Here is a 12,557-nt window from a genome sequence, read left to right as displayed (position 1 = left end):
AGTAGTATTGTACAGCCGTTCCTGTGGATGTGTCATTTCAAGAAAGTTGCCAGGCATTGTTCTTAAGGTGGAAAGAATGAGAGCCTGATTTGTACCCTTAATTCACTGCTATAATTTTCAATATTGCAGCCATTAGTAAATCATAGTCATAATCATCGCTGATATCGCTTTATTTTTTCCTGTAATTTTTCTTCAGTCTGCTCCACCTTATCGTGTTCCAATTCTTCTGGCTTTTGCATTCCTTAATAAGTCGCATCATGTACACTTGCGATGCTTAACATCCGAACAGTCAGCTTGGACACACTTCAGGGAACCGTCGTCTGATGGACCAAGGACAATGCAATCCGCCAGACATGGGTTAATCAGAATGTAGGAATTTTGATTACAGCGCCAGAATCGTGTGTAACAACATGACTGTCAATACTGACCTGGAGATATCATATCACTTATCATCCCGGAGAAATTTGGAAGGCAGCAACATGAGTGGTCAAACATTGAACCACACGAAGATGTAGCCTCAACCTTATTTCATACATACATTCTTGGTAAATTTATAAAAAAATAAAAATATATTCGTCTTACATTTTTTTATTATCAATATATATATATATAAGGAATTTCAGGCTGCCTTAGAGTTCCTATTTTGTCATTTACTCACCATAATATTGATGATTTGAGTGTCCCTTAACAAATGGTACTCTAACTACTATTATTAGTTATTCTTGCTTCTGTCACCACAATTTGTGGATTTCCTGAAGAAACCTCGATCTATAAAGCGAAGTATTCGTGGAACGTTATATTTAAGGTCATGTCAATAAATAATCGATTGTGACTTCACTACTTACATACACTGACTTTATAATCGTCCTTCGAGTATCTTGGATCATCCAAGAGAATATTTAGCTAATAATAGTCGTCATCTCTGCCTAGTGTTTTCTGTAGTGACTGATCAGCTGTTGCTATGACGTCACGGCCCGTGTCCGAGTGCCTGCCCCCATCTTCGAAATTCATATTGATTTCAGATCTTAATGTCAATGTCAATGAGAGTTTTATCATGATGTAGCATGTATTGAAGTACTTTGGCCAAATATTACAAATTTACTGTTTCCAGAGTGGATGTCGTGAGACTGTTGATCATATGGGGAATATCCATAGAAAACAGGAAGTTCGGCCCGACAAAGGAGACAGCTGGCGTGAGACATTGTAACTATACAGACAAACAATGGCTGGTAGGGATGAGATCTTGGCCGATTTTCAGGTAAGACCACTGCTTTTCAGATAAATTTACCGTTATTCTAAGTAAGCAAAAAGAGGGGAGGGCTCTGGTCTCGACAGTGAAGTGTCATACCAGGCCTCAGTTGTCTTACTGAACCACAGGCATTCCTGCTTGAGGCAAGAATATATATGTATATATTTCATTGGTGATGAAATGCTTGGTCACGATTTATGCCGATGTCTAATGAAACTGCTGTTACCTTAATATCGCTAGGTTCAAGTGAAACGGGAGCCAGACTGGCTTGGAGTGAGATAGTTGATCCTTTACTCCCTAGAAAGACAAGACTTATGAGGCAAAGGAATTTATATTTGCAATTTTTAAATTTCTCATGCATTTACAGCAACAAAAAAATGAGAGATGATAATATGCATGGTAATATTTCAATTGAGGCATGCCATTCTCTTCATGGAACTGGATGAAGTGTTTCAGTATAACCTAACACATAGTTGAAGTTTGATTGAAAGTGTTTTTCTGTCCTGTAAAAGCAAGTGACATTGGGAAGTGTCAAGACCAGGGAAAATGTGCGATTGATTTATGTTAAAGTAGGTGAAATTAACAAGTCAGCCAAAGTCAAAGTCTAGTTTGGCTCTACTACATATAATTTAGATGCCTTTTATAGTTCCTTGTAATTACAGAAGTACTTGTAGGGATTGATCTGTCTTATATTAAGCTGTGTTAAGCTTGATTATATATTGAGGTAATAGTGTATCAGGGAGACAGATTTATCATGTAAAAGTAGGTTACCTACAGAGATTTATTATGTAAAAGTAGGGTACCACAGAGATTTATTGTGTAAAAGTAGGTAGTACCCTAGTATAAAATCAACAGCCTATGAACTTTACATAAACTCTTTAGCATTCAAAATTTATCTTAGTGTTCAGCATTCTTGTCAAAGTAAATCCGAATTGGCACTGGATGTCAAGAAACAGATGACAGCAAGTAGACAATCGCTTCCAGTAGCAGGTATATTAACTCTTTTTGATATTGTTTCAGCCACTAGGGGAGGTTTCTAGAGGTTCTGTTGAGCTTTACAAGAGTTTTACCCATTTTTTATTGATTAATCCCATATTTTCCTTGAAAAACATAAGCTCTACTATGATCACCTTAATTCATTTATATATTCTACTTAACCGCCATCTCCCGCGATAGCAAGCTAGTACAAGGAAACAGACAAGAAATAGCCCAACTCATCCACATACACTTGTATATACATAAACACACACACACACATATACATATGTATACTTTTCATTGTATTCATGCATACAAATACACAGACATATACATATATGCACATGTATATATCCATACTTGCTGCTGTCATCCATACCTATCGCCACCCCACCACACACAAAATAGCAATGCCCCCTCCAGCGAGACAGTGCCAGGAACAGACAAAAAAGGCCACATTTATTCACACTCAGTCTCCAGCTGTCATGTGTAATGCATTGAAACCACAGCTCCCTTTCCACATCCAGGCCCCGCAGACCTCTCCTTGGTTTACCCTAGACGCTTCACATGCCCTGGTTCAATCCATTGACAGCACGTCAGCCCTGGTATACCACACCGTTCTAATTCACCCCATTCCTTGCACGCCTTTCACCCTCCTGTATGTTCAGGCCCCAATCCCTCAAAATCTTTGTCACTCCTTCCACCTCCAATTTGGTCTCCCACTTCTCCTTCTTCCCTCCACCTCTAACACATATATCTTCTTTGTCAATCTTTCCCAACTCATTCTCTCCGTGTGTCCAAACCTTTTCAACATACGCTCTTCTGCTCCCTCAACCACACTCTTTTTATTACCATACATCTCTCTTACCCTTTCATTACTTACTCGATCACACCACTTCACACCACATATTGTTCTCAAACAACTCATTTCCAACACATCCACCCTCCCTGCACAACCCATGCACAGCCCATGCATCGCAACCATATAACATTCTTGGCACCACTATTCCTCCAAACATACCCATTTTTGCTTTCCGAGATAAAGTTCTCGCCTTCCACACATTCTTCAAAACTCCCAGAACCTTCGCTCCCTCCCCCACCCTGTGACTCACTCATCTCCACTTCCATGGCTCCATCCGCTGCTGAGTCCACTCCAAGATATCTAAAACACCTCACTTCCTCCAGTTTTCTCCATTCAAACTTACCTCCCAATTAACTTGTCCCTCAACCCTACTGAACCTAATAACATTACTCTTATTCACATTTATTCTCAACTTTCTTCTTTCACACACTTTACCAAACTCAGTCACAAACTTCTGTGGTTTCTCACTCGAATCAGCCACCAGCATGGTATCACCAGCAAATAACAACTGACTCACTTCTCAAGACCTCTCATCCAGAACAGACTGCATACTTGCCCCTCTCTCCAAAACTCTTGCATTCACCACCCTAACCACCCCATCCATAAACAAATTAAACAACCATGGAGACATCACGCACCCGTGCCGCAAACCAACATTCACTGGGAACCAATCACTTTCTTCTCTTCCTACTCATACACATGCCTTAAATCTTTGGTAAAAACTTTTCACTGCTTCTAGCAACTTACCGCCCACATCATATACTCTTAAAACCTTCCACAAAGCATCTCTATCCACCCTATCATATGCCTTCTCCAGATCCATACCCTATTTGAAATAATTCAGAAACATAGAATGTTCCAATTCTTATTCTGAAATACTTCTTGTATTTCTGAAGCAAATTGCTCAGTATCCAAATCTGAAAACGAAAAACTAAAGCAGAATTGTACTGAAAACCTTTACATATCTTCTCTAAACAGCCAGGGTTATGTTAATTTCACCTGACATACCTATAGTTCAGAATTATGCCAGCTTGCATAATGCTGCTAGGCCAAGATTAGAAGTGAATGAATAAAAGCGTATAATGGTATGACAACAAATGTCATAGTGAAACTACATAAACATCTTCAAGAGCAGCAAGTACATGTGGAATAAGGTGGATTTTTGTGTAACATGAACAGTAAATGCACCTAAACATGATATAAATGAGGAAGTGAAACCATTGTCAGAAGAGACACATCAGTACCAGGTTGTTTTTAGTGCTTACTTCTTTGCTTTCACCATGATCGTTTTCATCCTGATCACATGGTAGTTTTATTTCTCTTATGATAATTTTCATTTCATAAAAGAGAAATAACTTCCTTACAGAATCATGATTGAAGATATCTGTCAGTGTTTAGGAGATTGGTCAGGTAAGAGCACTTTGGTGATTTAATGATTTTTTGCTCTGATTAGTAACAAATCTTTTCCATTTCTTATATATTTGTCAATCATTGTTCTTCCAGCCCATATGACCACAACTTGTGAAGCAATGTTGATAACACACAGTGTTATTCCATTACAAATCAGCTATTTTGGGGTGCCATCATGCAGCAGTGACATCATCCAACCTTCCCACACGTAGTCATTCCATGCACTCTCTTGCTGCTGACCACATTAATGTTGTTACAGTATAACTCCCATAAATCATGGTATCTTAGGAAAGTTTGGTTAGATTTGTATTATTTCTGTTGATTTTTAGTTTTACATTGATTATGCCAGTAATGTGTTAGCTTAGGGATATCACAAATATAACATGAGGATGTTTAGGAAAAAATTTATATGAGGACGTCACAAAAATAACATGAGGATTTTAGGAAAAAAATATATAAAAGGACATCTTAGAATTATTAGAAGTGATTTAGTGTAGCTCTGCATTATTTATTTCATATTTATTATATTTAATTGCTGTTTCCTTCATCAGTGAGGTGGTGCCAGGAAACAGACGAAGAATGGCCCATCGACTAGTATACACAAAAGTATACATAAACACCCATATATGCACATACATATGCATATCAACATATACATACACACACGCAGACATATACATATATATGCAAGTACATATTCATACTTGCTTGCCTTCACCCATTCCTGGTGTTACCCTACCCCACAGGAAATAGCATTGCTACCCCCCCCACTTCAGCGAGGTAGTGCCAGGAAAACGGGGAAAAAAAGGCCACATTTGTTCACACTACGTCTCCAGGTTTCATGTGTATTGCATTATGTGAAACATTATATCTTATCCTACTGCATTTAATATGTGATGTGAGCAAGGGCTATGGGTAATTTGCCTGTTTGATTATACTTTGAAACTAACCATGGGTATTAAGTAATTTTTTATGACAGTGGTTGTGTAGTGTTTAGAGATTAAAGAGTAATTGTCTGGAATAACTGCACCAATATTAGCTTTCAATATTGAATGTGTTCAGCAAGGCAATTTAGAGCATTATATTTTACTGAATGTTATTAAGCCTTGAGTGCAGGTTGGCCCTAAATATGGTTTGTTCTCAATATGGGGGAAAAATGGAGTTTTCAGATAGTGTTTTCCTTTATATAGTGAGAGAAATACGTGTAATAGAGTGGATGTGAGCATATGAGACTGTTCTTTGTCTTTTCCTGGCACTACCTTGCTGACATAGGAAATGGCATACAAATAGGAAAAATAAAACATATGAAATTAAAGGTTATGTACAAAAAAGTGAGCTAGCACATTTTGTGTTGCTGATATAATAGTGCAGTAAATACAGAGAGATTTAGGATGTATTAGGCATCATTAAATCACCACTCACACTGCGCATATACAACATCAATTTTTTAAAAAGAAATTTTCAATCTACTCCGATTCCCAGAGTGTACCCCAAACCATAGCACATTATGCACCAGTGCATGCCATAGTTGAGGAAGTCTAGAATTGGATATGAATCCATTCAAAGCCTAAGAGAGTAGAATTTTGCTTGTGTCCTGGAGATGTTGGTATCAGCAGCAATGACATAGCAGAGGGTGAGGCTAAAGTAGCTTTCTTTAGGAGTTTATATATGACTCTTATCCCTAACAATTATTTTATTGCTAGAGTGAATTATTGTGTTGAATGCCAAGCGTTTTTTATTCAAGAGGAAGTGCAATAACTTCTCATTATCCACTGATAGGTCTTTCTGGCCTTTAGCTAAGAGTGTCAGTAACAGCTTCTGGTGCTCTACTATTCCTTCACTTCTCCATCCTGATGGTACTGTAGTTTTCACCCTCATTGACAAAGCAACTCTCTTTGGTTCCCATTTCTCCTCTAATCAATCTTGGATAACTTAACATTCCCCCCCACCAAATGCTCTTCTTAATCCTGTGTTTTTTCCCATAATCTCCTTTCAAACTGTCTGGAAAGCACACCTCACTCTTGACACAAGCAAGGTTTATGGTCCTGATGGCTTCCATCCCTGTGTACTGAAAGAATGTGCCTATGAACTTGCACCTGTGCTTGCTCGTCTGTTCCATTTTGTTTCAAACCCATAACTTTTCCTTGTTGAAAGTATGCATGGGTCCATCTCATCCCTAAGAAGGGTGACCATTCAAACCCCTTGAACTATCATCGTGTAGCTTTGGCATCTACCATATCCAATTTCTTTAATTCCCTCCTCATCTCCCCATCACATCCCTAAGAAGGGTGACCATTCTAACCCCTTGAACTATCATCCTCTAGCTTTGGCATCTACCATGTCCAATTTCTTTAATTCCCTCCTCATCTCCCATATCCTTAAAATCTTAAATCTCACAATCTTCTCCCAGATCACCAGTATGGCTTCCATATGGTGAGATTCACTGTTGATGTTGACTTGCTTGCCCTGCATTGCAATGTTGGTTCACTTTCCCTCTTCTATAGGTATTACTTTGGTTTTTGCTCCTGAGAGCTAGCAGCTTGTGTGCCCTCGCCACTAGGTAGACCATGCAATACTTGGGAAGCTTCTGCATCACATGACTAAAGTGTAGCCATTGGCAACTAACTCAGTGGGGTAGACTGAATCTCGTTAAGTTTAATGCCTGTAAAACCAAGTTTCTATCCATCTCTATATTGAAAACTCCTTACAGTTTTTCTCTCTTCTTTGATGGTTCTGTACTTCCACCTCTTGACCCAGTGAACATACTTGGTATTATTATAACACCCAATGTATTTAGGAAACCCCACATTATGGAAATAGCTAAGTCTACCTCTAAGAACCTGGGAGTCCTGTTTAGATGTCAAAATTTCTTTTCTATGGAACAATTACTCCATTTATACTAAGAAAATGGTCCATCCTTGTATGGAGTACTGTTCTCACATCTGGGATGATTTCAGCTCTGCATCTTTACTCGACAGAGTTGAGTCAAAAGCAATCTGACTTATAAACTCTCCCTGGCTAACTTTTAAACTTGACTTGCTTGCCCTGCACTGAAATGTTGGTTCACTTTCCCTCTTCTATAGGTATTACTTTGGTTTTTGCTTCTGAGAGCTGGCTGCTTTTGTGCCCCCACCACTAGGAAGACCATGCAATACTTGGCAAGCTGCTGCATCACATGACTAATGGCCACATGGCTACAGCATGGCCATTGGCAACTCACGGGTGGGCTGTGCTGACAAGTGTTTCTTTCCCAACCTCTTGAAGCTTTGGCATTCTCTTTCCTCTCATGTCATTCCCAATAACTATAACCTGGTATATTTTAAAAGACAGGTTTTTCACTTCCAGAAATCATAAATGCTTTCCATTGTCTCTTCTTTCCTTTCATAATCCTTTCTATATTTCAAATATGACCTGGCCTTGATGTGGATTTTTGTTCATGACTGGAGCCTACAATGTAAAGAAGAATGGCTGATTAGATGGGACTTGTTAGCCCAAAAGAATGACAAACTACAAAGGATAAAGAAAGGTTTTGAAGTATTGCATCCCTCCCTAAATGGAAATGGTGAAGAGCTTGTAGATTTGTTTGCTGAAAAAGGACTGGTGATTGGGAATACCTGGTTTAAAAAGAGAATTTTATATTATTTTGGATTGGTGTGACTGTGTTGACCCATTGCTAAGTTAATGGAGAATAGACCTACTCATGAATGTGACACTTACAGTTGCAGTATTTCTATGGAATCCTTAATGGAATGCCAAAAATACATGTCTCAAAGTCAGTTGTGAATTGTATGATAATGGGAGGAATAGGTGCATTAGAGAAATTTTAGGCAATAGTGTAAATGTGCCTTCGAATTTTTTTTTAAGAAATCCAAAGTTTACATATATAGTTTTTAGATTAAGAGAAATTTTGGACAATAATGTTAATTTACACTTTTTTTCAAGAAATCCAGAATTTATATATTTAGTTTTTGATATCTTTGATAGGAAATCAGAGTGTTTGTTTCTTTAAGGTTATGGAGTAAATATCTTTCATGCAGAAAAGCACAATAATCATTAGGGTCTGGTGCTTTATTTCATGCAGAAAAGCACAGAGTAACCATTAGGGGTCTGGTGCTTTATAGATTCCACAAAAACAAATCACACACTGCACACAGGGAAGAAACCAAGAGGGTCACACCTAGTACCCATACAAATGTCATGATATTGGTGGGCAGTTTACAAAGATCCAACAAAGATTTGTGCTACACTTATAGCTAGTGCTCCCAGGACACTCTGCTGTTTATGCTTCCCTGCACTGAAAGGTTGAATATGGTGATGAGGTTTATGTATATCTAGGAAAGTGTGGAGGTAATTGATATAAAAGTAAGAAATACACTTGTTATATATCAGTGGAGCCTTTAAAAACCTCACTTAGTGTCCAAAATGATAGGTTGAAAAGTATATTTGATACTTCTGATACTATGTCTAACCTGCTGAACATCATAGCTTAGCATAGCGTACCTTAAATGTTCACAGAACACTTACATTGACCTCCTGCCTCTTTCTTTTATACAACTCCCAGTCATTTGCATTATTTCCCTGCAAAATTCGTCCAAATGCCTCTCTCTTTTTCCCCAATAATCTTACTTCTTCATCCCACCACTCACTACCCTTTCTAATCTGCCCACCTCCCATGCTTCTCATGCCACAAGCATCTTTTGCGCAAGCCATCACTACCTCCCTAAATACATCCCATTCCTCCCTCACTCCCCTTACCTCCTTTGTTCTCACCTTTTTCCATTCTGTACTCAGTCTCTCCTGGTACTTCCTCACACAAGTCTCCTTCCCAAGCTCACTTACTCTCACCACTCTCTTCACCCCAAAATTCTCTCTTCTGAAAACCTCTGCAATCTTCACCTTTTTCTCCACAAGATAATGATCAGACATCCCTCCAGTTGCTCTTCTCAGCATATTAATATCCAAAAGTCTCTCACACACCTATCAGTTAACACGTAATAATCCAATAACGCTCTCTGGCCATCTCTCCTATTTACATAGGTATACCTATGTATCTCTCTCTTTTTAAACCAGATATTCCCAATCATCAGTCTTTTTTCAGGACACAAATCTACAAGCTCTTCACCATTTCCATTTACAACACTTAATACCCCATTTACACCAATTATTCCCTCAACTGCCACATAACTCACCTTTGCATTCAAATCACCCATCACTATAACCCGGTCTGGTGCATCAAAACTGCTAACACACCCACTCAGCTGCTTCCAAAACACTTGCCTCTCATGGTCTTTCTTCTCATGCCCAGGTGCATAGGCCCCAATGATAATCCATCTCTCTCCATCCACTTTCAGTTTTACCCATATTAGTGTAAAGTTTACTTTCTTATACTCAATCACATACTCCCACAACTCCTGTTTCAGGAGTAGCACTATTCCTGAAACAGGAGTGGTGGGAGTATGTGATAGAGTGTAAGAAAGTAAATTCTAGATTGATATGGGTAAAACTGAAAGTGGATGGAGAGAGATGGGTGATTATTGGTGCATATGCACCTGGGCAGCATGAGAAGAAAGCTCATGAGATGCAAATGTTTTGGGAGCAGCTGAGTGAGTGTATTAGTAGTTTTGATGCACAAGACCGGGTTATAGTGATGGGTGATTTGAATGCAAAGGTGAGTAATGTGGCAGTTGAGGGAATAATTGGTGTACATGGGATGTTCAGTGTTGTAAATGGAAATGGTAAAGAGCTTGTAGATTTACGTGCTGAAAAAGGACTGATGATTGGGAATGCCTGGTTTAAAAAGAGAAATATACATAAGTATACGTATGTAAGTAGGAGAAATGGCCAGAGAGCGTTATTGGATTATGTGTTAATTGGTAGGCGCACGAAAGAGAGACTTTTGGATGTTAATGTGCTGAGAGGTGCAACTGGAGGGATGTCTGATCATTATCTTGTGGAGGCAAAGGTGAAGATTTGTAGAGGTTTTCAGAAAAGAAGAGAGTATGTTGGGGTGAAAAGAGTGGTGAGAGTAAGTGAGCTTGGGAAGGAGTCTTGTGTGAGGAAGTACCAGGAGAGACTGGGTACAGAATGGAAAAAGGTGAGAACAAAGGACATAAGGGGAGTGGGGGAGGAATGAGATGTATTTAGGGAAGCAGTGATGGCTTGTGCAAAAGATGCTTGTGTCATGAGAAGAGTGGGAGGTGGGCAGATTAGAAAGGGTAGTGAGTGGTGGGATGAAGAAGTAAGAGTATTAGTGAAAGAAAAGAGGGAGGCATTTGGACGATTTTTGCAGGGAAGTTATGCAAATTAGTGGGAGATGTATAAAAGAAAGAGGCAGGTCAAGAGAAAGGTGCCAGAGGTGAAAAAGAGGGCAAATGAGAGTTGGGGTGAGAGAGTATCATTACATTTTAGGGAGAATAAAAAGATGTTTTGGAAGGAGGTAAATAAAGTGCATAAGACAGGAGAGCAAATTGGAACATCAGTGAAGGTGGCGAATGGGGAGGTGATAACAAGTAGTGGTGATGTGAGAAGAAGATGGAGTGAGTATTTTGAAGGTTTGTTGAATGTGTTTGATGATAGAGATATAGGGTGTTTTGGTCAAGGTGGTGTGCAAAGTGAGAAGGTTAGGGAAAATGATTTGGTAAGCAGAGAAGAGGTAGTAGAAGCTTTGTGGAAGATGAAAGCCCGCAAGGCAGCTGGTTTGGATGGTATTGCAGTGGAATTTATTAAAAAAGGGGGTGACTGTATTGTTGACTGGTTGGTAAGGTTATTTAATGTATGTATGATTCATGGTGAGGTGCCTGAGGATTGGTGGAGTGCTTGCATAGTGCCATTGTACAAAGGTAAAGGGGATGAGAGTGAGTGCTCAAATTATAGAGGTATAAGTTTGTTGAGTATTCCTGGTAAATTATATGGGAGGGTATTGATTGAGAGAATGAAGGCATGTACAGAGCATCAGATTGGGGAAGAGCATTGTGGTTTCAGAAGTGGTAGAGGATGTGTGGATCAGGTGTTTGCTTTGAAGAATGTATGTGAGAAATACTTAGAAAAGCAAATGGATTTGTATGTAGCATTTATGGATCTGGAGAAGGCATATGATAGAGTTGATAGAGATGCTCTGTGGAAGGTATTAAGAGTATATGGTGTGGGAGGCAAGTTGTTAGAAGCAGTGAAAAGTTTTTATTAAGGATGGAAGGCATGTGTATGTGTAGGAAGAGAGGAAAGTGATTGGTTCTCAGTGAAAGTAGGTTTGCGGCAGGGGTGTGTGATGTCTCCATGGTTGTTTATTTGTTTATGGATGGGGTTGTTAGGGAGGTGAATGCAAGAGTTTTGGAAAGAGGGGCAAGTATGAAGTCTGTTGTGGATGAGAGAGCTTGGGAAGTGAGTCAGTTGTTGATTGCTGATGATACAGCGCTGGTGGCTGATTCATGTGTGAAACTGCAGAAGCTGGTGACTGAGCTTGGTAAAGTGTGTGAAAGAAGAAAGTTAAGAGTATATGTGAATAAGAGCAAGGTTATTAGGTACAGTAGGGTTGAGGGTCAAGTCAATTGGGAGGTAAGTTTGAATGGAGAAAAACTGGAGGAAGTAAAGTGTTTTAGATATCTGGTAGTGGATCTGGCAGCAGATGGAACCATGGAAGCGGAAGTGAATCATAGGGTGGGGGAGGGGGCGAAAATTCTGGGAGCCTTGAAGAATGTTTGGAGGTTGAGAACATTATCTCGGAAAGCAAAAATGGGTATGTTTGAAGGAATAGTGGTTCCAACAATGTTGTATGGTTGAGAGGCGTGGGCTATGGATAGAGTTGTGCGCAGGAGGGTGGATATGCTGGAAATGAGATGTTTGAGGACAATGTGTGGTGTGAGGTGGTTTGATCGAGTAAGTAATGTAAGGGTAAGAGAGATGTGTGGAAATAAAAAGAGTGTGGTTGAGAGAGCAGAAGAGGGTGTTTTGAAATGGTTTGGTCACATGGAGAGAATGAGTGAGGAAAGATTGACCAAGAGGATATATGTGTCAGAGGTGGAAGGAACAAGAAGTGGGAGACCAAATTGGAGGTGGAAAGAT

At 39.4% G+C, this 12,557-nt stretch overlaps 2 protein-coding genes across 2 annotated transcripts in view; one reads left to right on the top strand and one right to left on the bottom strand.

Moving 5' to 3' along the window:
- tko (technical knockout) overlaps window positions 1–906 on the bottom strand; it is a 30,517-nt gene extending 29,611 nt beyond the window's left edge. The window contains exon 1 of the mRNA XM_071662661.1: window positions 846–906. The gene's annotated coding sequence lies outside the window, so the exon portion shown is untranslated. The remainder of the gene's footprint in view (window positions 1–845) is intronic.
- Window positions 907–1,099: 193 nt separating this feature from the next.
- casp (Fas associated factor casp) overlaps window positions 1,100–12,557 on the top strand; it is a 174,978-nt gene continuing 163,520 nt past the window's right edge. Inside the window, exon 1 of the mRNA XM_071662658.1 lies at window positions 1,100–1,258. Coding sequence (XP_071518759.1) covers window positions 1,223–1,258 — 36 coding nt within the window. The 5' untranslated portion in view covers window positions 1,100–1,222. The remainder of the gene's footprint in view (window positions 1,259–12,557) is intronic.

Source organism: Panulirus ornatus, chromosome 6, assembly GCF_036320965.1.
Source record: "Panulirus ornatus isolate Po-2019 chromosome 6, ASM3632096v1, whole genome shotgun sequence".
NCBI lineage: Eukaryota > Metazoa > Arthropoda > Malacostraca > Decapoda > Palinuridae > Panulirus > Panulirus ornatus.
Note: the sequence above shows the minus strand (reverse complement) of the source record. Positions and strands in the feature narration are given on the sequence as shown.